Here is a 15,061-nt window from a genome sequence, read left to right on the forward strand (position 1 = left end):
TCTAGTAGATTTTACAGTATTAAACAATATAATTCAGACATATATGGCAGAAACATATAAATTCAACATCTAGATAACCAATCAACAATGACTCTGTCTCTCAATGTCATTATAATGTCTTATACCCAAGACATAATCTTGCAAAATTTAACTCCAGTTCAGTAATCATCTATTCTTATTTTTAATCTTACTCAAAAATTATGGTCAATGTAGACAATGCAGTGCAAACATATACTTCAAAATGTTACAGAGCTAATACAAGAGACAATAATTATTTTCCAATAGCAGAATTATTCTTTTGAGTGTTTATTGAATTTCTTAGACACATAAATCACTAGATTTTCAACACCATCACAGTCATCTTTTTGTAATTATACACCACCAGTTGTATATTCACTGGGATCAATTGCTAAAGCAAATGGCTTCTCAAAATCAAGTGATTTAAGCATAGTTTATGACATAACATGTTTTTCAGTTTGTCCAATAAACTTTTCACTCTTTTTCTGAATATTAGTCAAGTAAAGAGCAATGTCAACTAAGTTTTTTTACAGAATTTCCCGTAATATACAACCATTCCTAAAAAATCTCCCAATAACTTTCTTACCTGTGGGCATAGGAAATTCACAAATTGTCTGAAATTTAACCAGAACATGCTCCAATTTTCCTTGGCCATCACAACCAACTCACTAGAGAATGACAAAATTCAATCTTAGCCAAATTAACATTAAAATTGGCTTTCAAAAGTCTACCAACCAGCTTTTCTTTAAAATGGCTCTCATCAGAGTCTTGTGTGTTGTCACATCTTATCTCAAGAGTTTTAACTATGTAGTTAACTTGATGTACCTTAGATGTTATCTTACTGTGCCCTGAAAATCTTGGTCTAAGATAATTAGATGTTGTTGAAAACAGAATTAACGGTTTAAAAATTCTCAGAAGATTTCCTGTCATACCAGATCTTTTTGTCTTGATCCTCTTTTAAATCCTCTTCAACTACCTGAAATGTTTTTTTTCCCAGTAATCTTTAAACTTTGAAATATAATCTAACAATTTTAACTGCACCCTCATTAACCCATGTTCTTTTACCAACATTAAAAGTCCTTTAACTTCATGTCCAAGTAATAATTTCCTTACTTCAAACAAAAGAAAATGAACACCTTCATCCCAATTCTTTTCACTTATTTGACCTTAAGTCCTCATCATGGTTTTTAAAGTTGAATGGAACCTTTCCAAAACACCGAGATTTTGGGTGATATGCAGACAATGCTCCCAGTTTATATATTAACTGCGAAATACACCCGCCATAATATTATTTCCCTGATCTAATTGTATTTCTTTAGGCAGACCAAATGAACTGAAACATTTTTCTAGAGCCCAAGACACAATTTTTGCTTTAATATTCCTGAGTGGTATTGCTACTGTAAACCTGGAAACAGCATTCATAATGGTCAATAGATATTAATTTCTGGTTTTTGTTTTCGGCATTGGGCCAACACAGTCCACAATTACTTTAGAAACATTTTCTCCAAAAACAGGAATATGTTTTGAAGATGCCATTGTGGGACCTTGATTAAGTTTCCTCACAACTTGACAAGTGTGACATGTTTTGCAAAATCTCAACATCTTTTCTTAAATTAGGCCAATAAAACTTTCATAATTTTATAGGTAGTTTTCTTTACCCCAAGATGCTCACCTAAAAGTGTATTATGAGGCATGTTCAAAATCTCAACTCAATAGGCTTTAGGAACTATAACCAGGTGAACCACTGTCCATTCTTCAATAGTCATACTCTCATGTAACCTATATTTTCTCATTATAAGCCCTCATTAAAATAATATTTAACTGGCATTTTTTAAAATTTCTTCACCAGAATGCTTTCTCTCTTAACTTCAGCAAGATCACTATCTTCACTTTGTTTTTCTATTAATTTTGATCTGAATTCTGACAAATCCTTTTCCACCTGTTGTGCCCTGTCACAGACTTTTAAATTATTCTGGACATCACTGTCTTCACTGTCATTACTTTCAAGTTTAAAATCAGAATTAGAATCAGAATTCTGACTTAACAAAGAGATATTTAAAATGACTGGTGATTAACAGCTTAATCGCTTTGATCTCACAATCAGTTTGCTTTTACACCTGACAAAGCTGGTTTCTTTCTGAACCTGACAGTCTGCTTCTTTCTGCTGCTGTATCTTGCAAACTTTCTTTAAATCACTTTGCCCAGTATTTTCTTTGTTTTAGACATAACTTTTAACTTGGGTTCCACAACTTTTTCTACACTGGCCACAATTGGATATTTTACTCCAGAGACAACCTTATCTCTTGACACAAAAGATTTAAATTTCCTCCTATTTTTACCAAGAAATCCTTTTTGCATCCTTGTATTTCACCTCTTTTAACACAGGCTTCTGGTGCTACTGGTTCATGCTCTCTCTTTCTCTTCAAGAAAAAAACAATTAGCTACCACATGTCCAGTTTCTTACAATAATTACAAAACAAATCAAAAGGTTTACCTATGGCAACCCACTTACCAGCAAGCAAACTGGCTCCCAAAATGACAAACATGCTGAGGGAAATTGACCTGAAGCCAACACAGGTTTTTATCTGGGCTGATGACATCACTTCCTGTCCATGAGATAGAAACAATGACATATAAGCCCAGCATGCAACCCTGGAGGTGTCAGTTTTGCACTAGATGCCAGTATATACATTGGTTTTCCCTATGTTTACAACAACTTGACAGCATATACAATGATTTCACAATGTGCACACTGACATCTGTAGTAGCTCAGTGTGGAATACAACCACATTTATTTTCTACCTTATTTTGGTACTTCATGTTACCCTTTTGAAAAGGTATTTTGGGCACAATAACGTGATAATTGTCTGCAAATGTAACAGAATTTTGACTCTTTTGAAAAGTTTCACTTAGATTTAATTTAAACCCTGGATTTAACACATTACAACCAGTTGTATCTTTTTTACCCCCTCCATAAATCTTCGTCCGCGAAGCCAAGCCAAAGAAAGATCTTTAACTTAATGGTTCTCAACCTTTTTCTTTCCACTCACAAACCACTTTAAGTATTCCCTATGCCATTGGTGCTCTGTGATTGCTTAAGGTAGTATGCGAATGGTTGAGACCACTGCTCTAAACCTAATTGTTACTGAAATATTTTTGCTTGAGAAAAATTGTCATCGGCCCATTTCCTTTGGAATTCTGAAACTGTGCACATAATGAGTCAATTAAGTATGATTAAAACAGTGGTTTTCAAACTTTTTCTTTCCACCACATACCACCTTAAGCAATCCCTTACTAATCACAGAGCACCTATGCATAGAAAATACTTAAGTGGCATGTGAGTGGAAAAAAAAGGTTGAGAACAGATGTTTTAACTGAACCAACCTTTCAAAATCTTAATTTCTCTCTCAAATTTTTTTTTCTTGTCTTCCTCAGCTCTCAGTTTTTCTAACTCCACCTCCAACTGCCTCTGCCTTTCAGATTCCTCTATTATCTCTTCCTCTCTCTCCAGCTTGTGCTGTTTTCCAATTTTATATTTTTCTAACTCCATCCTTGTCAGTTGTAACTGCTGTTCAAGACATCTACTCAAAAATTAAAGGTTGACGCAAATCCGTTACACGCTATCAAGACATGCACTATGGAGTGGTTAAATTCAGTTTATCCTGTAATTTTCCATGACAGAATCAGTGGATTCATGATCAACTAAATTTCATTTTTGGCTGTGTATATGTATGCTCTGGTCAATAATTGGTTACATTTTACATTATATGTAAATAATTAAGTGAAAAAAATGTATTATAAGCAGACAGAAACAGAATTTATTGTCATGAATATATCACAAAATTTGTTCTTTTGTGGCAATTAATGCAAAAGAAGAGAAGGTGAGGCATTGTGTGTGGCTCATTGTCCATTTGATGGCAGAGGGGAAGAAGCTGTTTTTGTACCACTGGGTGTTCATCTTCAGGCTCCTGTACCTCCTTCCTGATTGTAGCAGAGTGAAGAGGGCATCGCCTGGATAGTGAGGATCCTTGAGGATAGAGGCTGCTTTCTTATGACACTGCCTCTTGTAAATGTCTTTGATGGAGTGAAGATTGATGCTGACCAAGGTGCTGGCCGAGTTCACAACTCTCTGTAGCCTTTCCCTTTCCTGTGATTTGTTACCTCCATATTAGATACAACCAGTCAGAATGCTTGAAATATGCAAGTTACAGGTATTCTTGTTATAAGCAGTGCGGCATATAACAGTGTGGTATATCTTTGGCTTGGCTTCGAGGACGAAGATTTATGGAGGGGTAAATTTCCACGTCAGCTGCAGGCTCGTTTGTGGCTGACAAGTCCGATGCGGGACAGGCAGACATGGTTGCAGCGGTTGCAGGGGAAAATTTGTTGGTTGGGGTTGGGTGTTGGGTTTTTCCTCCTTTGTCTTTTGTCAGTGAGGTGGGCTCTGTGGTCTTCTTCAAAGGAGGTTGCTGCCTGCCGAACTGTGAGGCGCCAAGATGCACGGTTTGAGGAGATATCAGCCCACTGGCGGGGGTCAATGTGGCAGGCACCAAGAGATTTCTTTAGGCAGTCTTGTACCTCTTCTTTGGTGCACCTCTGACACGATGGCCAGTGGAGAGCTCGCCATATAACATGATCTTGTGAAGGCGATGGTCCTCCATTCTGGAGACGTGACCTACCCAGCGCAGTTGGATCTTCAACAGTGTGGTATATAACAGTGTGGTATATAACAGTGTGGTATACATAACTAAGAACTATATGATACCCCATACTGTACCAGGCACTGCATTTAGTTCTGTATGTGTTGTTCACCTTCTAAAAAGGATATTTTCTTTAGAGGCATAACCTTTGTATTTGTCTTCATGAATAGCAAGATAAAAGAGATAAACAAGAATGTCTACAGTTGGTGGGGTTGAGTACAAAACATAAATGTGTTGGAGAAACTCAGCAGATCACACAGCATCCATTGGAAGGAAAGGTTATATCTAACAAAGGGCCCTGGCCTAAAACGATGGTTACTCTTTACTTCCTATGGATGTTGTGTGATCTGCTGAGTTTCCACAGCAAGTTTGTGTTTTGCAGCAGGACGAAGAGTTTGCCCTCTCCTTCCAGAGAGTCCCTCAGAATTGAGGATGATTTGCATCTGATATGACTGATGACACCAATGCAGGGTTTGCAGACTCTTTGACAGATGGGGCAGGAGTGTTTGATGGGATGGTTGGTGGATAGTTTATAGTGATGAGCACTCCTTTCACCATTTGTCCACATCTTCAGCATTGCACCTGATATTGCTTGTGCACCTCAGAACCATTTTTAAATAGTCCTTCTCCACTCTGAAGGGCCAGAGATTCCCAGGAGTCAGTGGGGATGTTGCATTTCATCAAGGAGGCTTTGAGCATATCCTTGAATCTTTTACTCTGTCCTCCATGTAATTTCTTCCAATTACAGAGCTCAGGTGGCTGATGTCGTGGAGGCCAGTGAAATGGCCTGTCCAAAGTGGCTGAATGAATGCAACTTGGTCCTCAATAATGGGGTTCTAGGTCTGTGAGAGGATAATAACATGGATTTGTCAATCCTTCCACTTGGCCTTCATGCCACTACTGAACATCCTCCCATCTTTGTAACATGAGTGAAGGTTCTTTAAGGCAAGAATTAGGTGTGAGGCTCACAGGGAGAGAACCAGGAACTCTAAGGAAAAACTGAAGGTTATTGACCATCACCCAAACTGGACACTGCTGCTTTTTAAAAATATTTTATTTAAAATTCCATACATGCAGTAACTATAGTCATTATAATACTACAGTTATATTAAAAAAACCAAATTGATTACATACTTGATGGTCTGGATACTGCTGCTTATGTGCACCGTAATTTACCCATGTGGTTCACTAATAGGTTTATTTTATTCTTCCTCAGTTTTCCTTATGGAATGCAAGTCAGGCAATGGAGCTACCTACAGAGGAACAGAGACAAAAACGCTTTCTGGAAGAATATGCCAGGACTGGAACAGCACACAGCCACACAAACCAAAGTTTGTCTTTGGTCTTCACAGCTAAAAGTCATATAACTCATCTTACCTAACAATACCAAAAAACACAAGTGACACCTACATTTAATTCAGATTCTACCTTACATTTGAATACTTTTATGGTTGATGTTGAACCACATGTAACTCGCTGGTTAACCTCACTGCATTTTAGATTTGGCCAAATTTCACAATGTTTCAATAACTACCCTCACCCCCCAACATCAGTGAATCCAGAGATAACAATCAAACTACTGTTTTCACAGAAGGTTTATGATGACCAAATTCAGAGATTTTAAATTCAGAAATTGCCTCAGTAAAGAACAGGCCCTTTGGTTCACGTGTCTGCGCTGAACCTTGATGTCTAAATCGAACTAAAACGAAGAATATTTGTCTGTCCCTAGAATCTAGAAGTCTTTTAAATACTACCATGGTATCAGCTTCCACGACTACTCCTGGCAGCCCATTCTAGACACCCACCATTCTGTTTAAAACACATTGTCTGACACAACTCATTTAAACTTCCTCCCCCTCACCTTAAACACATGTTCTCTTGTATGTGATGCTTTTACCCAGGGAAAAATATTCTGACTTCCTATCCTATCAAATTTATTAACTTCTATTAGGATATCCCTCAGCCTCCAGAGAAAACAACCCATGTAATTCCAATCTCTCCCCATAATTCATACTCTAAACCAGATACCATCCTGATAAACCTGTTCCGTACTTGTTCCATAGCCTCCACATCCTTCTTGTAATGGGGCAACCAGAATTGCACATAGTCTTCCAAGTGCAGCCTAACCAAAGTGTTATGTTGCTGCCACAAGACTTCCTTACCTTTGTACTCAGTGCCACACCCAATGACTCCAAGCATACCATATGCCTTCTTTACCACCCTTTCTACTTGTATGGCTTCTTTCAAAGAGCTAATGACCTGGACCCTCAGATCCCTCTGCTCATCATTGCTTTTATGAGCCCTCCCATTAACTGTATACGTTCCCCTTACATTTGACGTCAAAAGTGCGTCTAGGTTAATCTACAGAATTCAAAAGGTATTTCATTTTAAACATGACAGGGCTTGAAATATTACTGGTATTCATAATACCAGTCCAGATTTGACACTGCAATACTTATATCCTAATTAAAGGTACGAAAATCATGAGAATAACTCACTATATAGTTTGCCTGTCACTGAACCTAAATGAAATATGATAGCAAACAGCCTTCTTCCTTCCTCCAGGATTACTGTCCAAAATAAAATCATCCAACCCATTGAACAACTCTTTTTCTCTATGGAGACTATCCTATTCCTGAGATCACCTATGAACACCTGAGATTCTGTGTCAAGTCCTCAACAGAGGGCCTCAGATGATTGATGGATGGCTCAAGCCTCACCCCCAGAAACCCCAAGGCCCTTTGATGGGGCAATGTGAGATCATTTTCAAAGTAGGATTCTGCTGTAACATTGTGAAACACATGAATCATCTCACCCCCATCACTAGCTCCCACCATTGCCAGTCCCTGAACCCATCAGATCCAGGTTTGGTTCCGGATCAAAATGTTTGCTGGACCATAGACACTGGGTGCTGGTCCACTCTAGGCAAGAATGGCTGGAGTCAGGGCAGGCATCATGTTGAGATTTCCATTTGGAGGGCAGCAAGGGTTTAACACCATCAAAACTCACTCACATAGGAACAAGATCCTCTTCAATTGTTCAACTAAACTTGTAACTTTTGACTACTTATTTAAACTTGTCAGTAATTTCATTTTATAATGTATGTAGAGAGTTAATTGATTAAATATTTTAATACAAGATAGATATTCTGAATCAATGTAGATGGTTGTTTAATAACTCCACAGCCTTTATTTATTTACTGCTCATTAATATTTCTAGGGTAGAGTGAGGGAGGAGGGGTTGAATTGGTGAGGTGAATGCCTTTTCATTCACCTGCCAGTGGGCAGATCAAGACACATGGAAAACTCCAGCCTCTCCCGATCATCCTCCCTGCTGCTGCCAGTGGCCCATTCCCAACCATCATCTGTCTCATCATCACCCTGCTCACCCTAGCTATATCCTGGTTGCCATCAAGTCCCTGCATCCATGGATGGAGTCTAACTCCATTTCATCACCAATCCCCAACAAGCAGAGATCCCATTGATTTCTCTAAACATCTCCCCCCACCACCCCTTCCCCCCCTCCACCACTCCCCTCCCCCCCCTCCACCACCCCCCCCCCTCCTCTCAGTGTGATTGATTCTACAGCCTCTCAATTAAGCTGGCAGGTGTGGGATTCTCAAACGTTATCAGGCCCCACAGTTAAAACCACCTGAGAGATGGGGGAAATTTATTACTGGGGATTACATGCCCTTTGAAACAACCTCACATACTTCTCATAGGTCAAAGGCTCTGAATATAATATCTCAAAGACACAGACTCTGACCTTAGACACCTTAATCTTCGTCCCTCCCTGCAGATGTGATAAATCAAGGAGTTCCTTCATGCTGTGGGGGAGAAATATAAAGCAATGGGTGAGTCCATCCAGTACACAAAGAGAAGGCTAGGATTCCAAGTGCAATCAAAGATGGTCGTTGGTACCTTGAAACGTTTAGAGGAATGTGTGAAAGTAATGGAAAGATGTTTATCCTAAGACTGGGGTTGCTCTTCAGAATAGCCAAGGCTTGAGAATATAACCAAGGCCAACTCTCAGGACTGATGCTAAGGAGGCACTGCACTAATAATTGGTCTTGCCTTCTGTTTAGGCACCAAGTCAGTGTCCCATCTCTTCTCAGTCAGACGTTATACATCACATCACACTATTTTGAAGAGAAGCAAGGAGTTTCTCTGCAGTGTTCTGTGCAACATCTAAAACAGATCACTGCAGATATTCCTCTGTTCACAGACACTGCCTGACCTCCTGACAACCTCCTGAGCAGTTTATTTCAGATTTCTACCATCTACAGTTGTTTTTTTGTTTGCATTTTGCATCTAAAATGGATTGCCTGGACATTTATTTTATTGCTGTTCCTGGGAGCTTGCTGTGATTAAATTGGCTAACCTGTTTCCTAAATGGTAACAGTGAGCTACCTCAGAAATATTCCATTGACTGTGAAGTGCTTTGTAGAGAAGTGAGGCATTACATAAAAGCACATATTCTTTCTTCCTGTTTAACACTTTGAAGATCCAATAGTCTGAACCATGTCAGTTTTTAAAATGGGACTGTTAATTGTGATTTAACAATCTTTTACCATTTAGATACACACCAGAAAATAGTCGGTATGCAGACCTGGAGGCAAACTATTGCCGAAATCCTGACAATGATACAGAAGGACCCTGGTGCTACACCACGGATCCAAATAAACGCTGGGAAAGCTGCAAGATATCTAACTGTGAAGGTACAGAGCGAATTGCTCTCTTGAATGTAGGTTCGACAATGGGAATATAAGAATGGGAGCAAACTGATTCCTCAGCAGAAGATAGAGTCAGGGGTTTATGGATGGGCAACATGGTTGGCATACCTGTTAGCGCAATGCCTTTAGAGCACCAGCAATTGGGACAGGACCGGGATTTAAATCTCATGCTGCCTGTAAGGAGTTTGTATGTTCTCCCCTGTCTGCATGGGTTTTCTCTGGGGGCTCTGGTTTCCTTTTACCATTCAAAATGTACTGGGAGGGTAGGCTAATGGGGTGTAAATTGGGTGGCATGGACTTGTGGGCCAAAATGGCCTGTACCATGCTTTATGACTAAATTTAAAAAAATTTAAATCAACATCGGCTATCCCCAGCCTAAGTTCATGATGTGACATTACGTTTACTTACACAGACTGCTCGATGTAGTTTAGAGTGGGTAGGTTTGCAAAATGTCACAAGAGGAGATTACTTACACCCGTGAATATGAGCAAATGAAATTCAACATAACATTGTGGAAGTATTTTAACATTAAGGACTAGGTGCCATATGCTGCAAGTGGGAAGATCCCATGGATTTAGAGAAAAAAAACATTCTCTGAGAGGAGCAATGCAGGATAATGAAACCACATAAAGGGACACCTCCAATTATGGGTTTTGATTCTGGACTGATCTCATTAAAAACCAGAGAAGTTATGCTAAGCTTATTTTTTAGACCACACAGATAACCCTGTAGTGCTTTGTAAAACCACAAAATTGCTAGAGCAGGTCATACAGCATCCACAGGAGGTAAAGATTTATCTCCAATGTTTCGGGCCTGAGATTCCTTGCATGACCTGCAGATTTCCTGTATTTTGGTCATTTTACTACAATCATAGCATCTACAGAATTTTGTGCTTCACTCCACATACTGCTTTGTTCACTGCTATGATGAAAAACGGGCGTGAAGCTAATGCAGCACAACAAGAAAATCAAGGAGGCCAAAGTGGTTGGGATGCATTTCTCTAAAGAGGGGGAATAGCCTGCAGATCTCTCCTAGTTAACAGACAACTGCATAATAGTTGGGATTAAACAAGCTTCTGGCATCAATGCCTTAAAAATGTATTTGATGATGGTTGTTTTCTTGGCCAGAGCTAGTCTGTCTGATCTCTCCCAGTAGACACCATTTCAATGGTGCTTGACGAACTGGAAAATCTGTTGCTGCAATAACCACTGTGCCAAAAGTCAATTTTCCCTTTGAATTTCAGAGGATTGCATGTTCTGCAGCGGTGAGAACTACCGTGGGAAAATCTCTCAAACAGAGAACGGTGTCTCTTGCCAGCGCTGGGACGAACAGTCTCCCCATCTTCATGGGTACAACCCAACCAGGTAAGCAAGGAGGTACAATTGCTTATAATTTTCTCTGTTTTACTAAATTGTCACCTCAAATAAATCTTTTCATCCCCACCATTGATATTTGTGATGCAGAGCACATTTTAATCACTTACATTTTGATCATTGGGAATGAAACAGCTGGTTGAAAAGAGAATGACTGGATACAGGATGTTATTTCATCAAGAGTGCATGGCTGTTTAACTCTGGTGACAATTCTTCACTCTTAAAATATGACTGTGGCCAGGATTTCAGGACCCCCTTTCTGTTGGTGCAATCCCTCTCTACATTTCAATTGGTCTCCCTTCCTTTTTCATTTAGGGATTTTGCTTTTCTGCTACCTGTCAATCCCTTGCCTCTTTCCTGTTTTTATTTCCCTTCCATCCTCCTGTTCTACCAAGGGTAGAATTACATTCACTCAGTCGAAACAAGAAAGAGGGTGTTGTTTCCAGTTGCTGAGACCAACAAATACTGAGACTGCTGTTTCGCCAATGGAATGAAGGGCATTCGCTTTGGGATCAGGAATTTGCAAGTATAACCAAAGAGGGTTTTGATTTTATTCATTTTCTTGTATTTCAACATCATCAGCTCGGCCAGCATTTATTGCCCACATCTAATGGCTCTTGATAACATGATGCTGAGCTACCTTCTTCAACCACTGCAGTCCTTCGGGTGAAGGGAGTGAGCTTCGGGACGAAGACTTAATGACAATGAAAGAACGATGTTACCTTTCCAAATCATGAAGATTGGCGTTGAGGGGAAATCCCTGCAGGTAGCAGTGCTCCCCCGCTACCAGCTGCCACTATCCTGATCATACCACGTGAAAATCATATGGACACCCAATGATTAATGTGGGTGGCATGGTGCCACAGCAGGTGGAGCCGCTCCCTCACAGCTCCTGTGACCCAGGTTCGATTCCGAGGCTGACCATGTGGACAGCGCACATTCTTCCTGTTTCCTCTGGGCATTTCGGTTTCCTCCCACATTTACCTACACTCCAGAGCAATGTACTGCAGCAAACTAACCTACCCACTCCCTGTGGGTTGCTTAATATGCTGCCATAAAATGGACCTGGAGTGTGACTGAGTGCAGGTAGAATTGAGGGCTATTAATGGCAAGTGAAAGAAAGTAAGCTATAGAGAACCAAGACATGGGAGCCAGTATAGCTCCATAGGCTGTGGCCTCATACATTATTAAAATATGAGAGCAGTATGTATCAATCAAGAATATTGAAACGGTTATTCCTCTCTGAGTAAACATAGGGACCTTCAGTTTTCCAGATAAATACTTGGAAGAGAACTACTGTCGGAATCCAGACGGGGAGCCCAGACCCTGGTGTTTCACATCCAAACGCAACAAGCGGTGGGACTTCTGCAACGTCAGCCGCTGTGGTGAGTTCCCTTGCGTCCTTCATTTGGCGAATGAACATACTTGCTTTCACCCCACCACTGGTTACTTCTTCATGGGTGATACGTGGCGAGACCCACCCCCACCCCCCAGGTTTATCACAGGCTGAAGGAGCCATCCTTGGGAGGGATCCCATTGGCAGTGCTTTGAGGAACAGTGGGAGAGTCAGTGCATGCACACCTTAGAGTTACAATTATGGGTTTTCCAAGGGTACCTCTCCCATCCAAAACGTAGACCTCTACACCAATAAACATCATGGGTGCTTCCCTCCATCTTCTTCCATAGGCGCTAACAGCAAATTCTGTTCCTGTTTCGGATCTCCATTTCGTTATTACTGATTTGATGTTTGGGAAAAGGGCAGCAAGTATTTGGAAGACTTTTACCTTATGGTGTTATCAAGTTTCAGGTCCATTTATTTAGTTACAATTGTCTTATTTTGATTCTGGTTCTTTTATTCAACCTACTTATTTAACTGCATTTTCAGATCACAGTCAGTCACTAGAATGTTAACACTGTAAGCCACTGGTTAACATACATACAAACATCACAGAGTAGATCACTCAGCTGCTCTGTCATTCAATAAAATTGTGACTGATTTGATTGAAGCCTCAACTCCCCGTTTTTTTTAAATTTAAATTTAGATATAAATATTGATGTAACAGGTCAATTGGGCCCTACAAGTCCGTGCCGCCCAATTCACACTCATTAACCTACACCCTGGTACATTTTTGAAGGGTGAGAGGAAACCAGAGCTCCTGGATAAAACCCACACAGACACGGGGAGAACATACAAACTCCTAACAGACCATGCTGGATTTGAACTCAAGTCCAGTCCAATCACTGAAGCTGTAAAGGCGTGACGCTAACCACTACACCAACCATGGCACCCTCCTTCTGGTAACTGAGCTTTAAAAACATTTGACAACATTTAAAAAGAAAACATATAAAAGGCATGTGGACAGGTACTTAGATAGGAAAGGCACAGAGGGATACGTGCTTAATATAGGCAAACAGGATTCACGTTGATGTAGATGGGGAATGAGGCCAGCATGGACAAGGTGGGCTGAAGGGTTTGTTTTTGAAATGTACAATTCCCTGAATCTATGACTTTGAAGAGGAGTGTTCCACACATTCAAAACTCCCTCAGAGGAAGAATTTTGACTCATCCTTCTTAAATGGATGACCCTGTATTATCAAATCATGATCCCTCATTCTCAATTCTCCCTCAGAAGGAAATATCTTCCCTCTGGTGATGTGTAATTACACTACTAGGTCACCTGGGGTCATCCCAGTGACCTTCTATATAAAGCTATCCAGAGCTACAGTCTAGCCTTCCAGGTTTGTCTTGCAGAGAGACAAGACCTCTTAGTGTACATATTAGTTTATTAAACTAATTTGATAGCTACTAGGATGGAAGCCGTCTTATACTCGCACTGCTGTTGTGATTATTGTCAGTACATTCCCCACATCCAGCCCTCAGTATCTCCAGATTTTCTCATTTAACCCTCTCAGGATCTTGTGTTTCAGTCAATACTTCCCCCGCTTTTCTTGGGAAACAAATCTAGCCTGTTCAACCCTTCCTCAGAAAGATGATCAGTCCAGAGAACCTTCCCTGAACTGTTGTGCCCATGCTTTTATAGATAGTAACAAATGTCCCACCCAGCAGCTTGCACCTGGCCTTCTGCCATGTCTGAGGCACAGAAGGCAGCAGCAAGAGGTGAAGTCACTCCTGTATGGCAGGAGATGAGGCAGATCATTTGTCCCTTGCAATCTCCAACAAGGAGCTTATTTTTATGAACAAGCCTCTGAAGAGGAAATTGGGACCTTCAGCCTCAGAAGGTCACCAGAGCCACTGACTGAAGTGCTCTATTGCATTTCCTGAACCCTCCCCACTCCTCCACCTACCTCAGGAAACAGAAAGGTAAAAGCCAATCCCTCCATTGTCACCCTCTGTGTCACCTCTTATTAGTGAAACAGATGTTTTTGTTTCCTCTTCTGAAGATCAAGAGCCCCCTGAAATACAAGAAGAGATAGAGTGCTACACTGGCAAAGGCCATGCCTACCGTGGAACTATATCAACAACAATTTCCGGTGAAGTCTGTCAACACTGGAGCTCTCTGATTCCACACCAGCACTCAAAGACCCCAGAGAATTACCCCTGCAAGTAAGTAATTATCTGTCTCCTTTCCTGATATCACCCCTGACCTTCCCATTCTGTGGACCGTCCGGATGGATTGGATCAAGTTCATATTACCGTGTCGATGAGGTTAAGAGGTAGCCCATGGGAAATGGTTGAAGATTCCTCCTCTTTAGTAACCCATTGCTCCTTCCTCCATTTTAGAGGTCTAGAGGCCAACTACTGCCGTAACCCAGACAATGAGAAGCAGCCCTGGTGTTACACCACCAACCAGGACATCAGATGGGAATATTGCCGAGTGCGGAAGTGCAGTGATAACCAAATAGGTGAGAAGTACCATAGTTCCAGCTGCTGCTCTGATTCTCTTAATGGAGACCTGACACAAGATGCTTTCTACTGTGCTCATTGGACTATGTAGTTGTTTGGGTAACTGTTCCCTGTGCTGCTATTGGGTTAATCTGGAATTGTGTTACTTTCTGAGTGTAACATGGGATACTGTTCTTTTCCTGGGATGCCACCCAAAGACAAAAAGAAGCCTCTTTTTTTCTGTAACTGTCTCCAAATCTCATTGGGAATCTGCATGCCCTCTGCTTCTTCCTATCATTCCATGATCATGATGCCTCTTTCTCACTGGTAGTCTCACCTGTCATATTCACAGAGCCATTCAGCATAGATTAGGCTATTCAGCCATACTCATTCA

The 15,061-nt window shown here is 40.8% G+C and overlaps 1 protein-coding gene and 1 long non-coding RNA gene across 2 annotated transcripts in view; one reads left to right on the top strand and one right to left on the bottom strand.

The window, feature by feature from the left end:
* The window catches only part of LOC138760853 (uncharacterized), a 118,383-nt gene extending 115,801 nt beyond the window's left edge, over positions 1-2,582 (bottom strand). Inside the window, exons 1-2 of the long non-coding RNA XR_011355912.1 lie at positions 2,531-2,582; positions 605-686 (exon numbers count right to left, since the gene is read on the bottom strand). This is a non-coding gene — a long non-coding RNA (uncharacterized lncRNA). The remainder of the gene's footprint in view (positions 1-604; positions 687-2,530) is intronic.
* plg (plasminogen) overlaps positions 1-15,061 on the top strand; it is a 61,193-nt gene that overhangs the window by 10,613 nt on the left and 35,519 nt on the right. The window contains exons 4-9 of the mRNA XM_069932060.1: positions 5,935-6,049; positions 9,296-9,435; positions 10,694-10,814; positions 12,090-12,208; positions 14,226-14,388; positions 14,566-14,687. Of these exons, the coding sequence (XP_069788161.1) occupies positions 5,935-6,049; positions 9,296-9,435; positions 10,694-10,814; positions 12,090-12,208; positions 14,226-14,388; positions 14,566-14,687 (780 nt within the window). The remainder of the gene's footprint in view (positions 1-5,934; positions 6,050-9,295; positions 9,436-10,693; positions 10,815-12,089; positions 12,209-14,225; positions 14,389-14,565; positions 14,688-15,061) is intronic.

Source organism: Narcine bancroftii, chromosome 4 (genome assembly GCF_036971445.1).
Source record: "Narcine bancroftii isolate sNarBan1 chromosome 4, sNarBan1.hap1, whole genome shotgun sequence".
Classification (NCBI taxonomy): Eukaryota; Metazoa; Chordata; class Chondrichthyes; order Torpediniformes; family Narcinidae; genus Narcine; species Narcine bancroftii.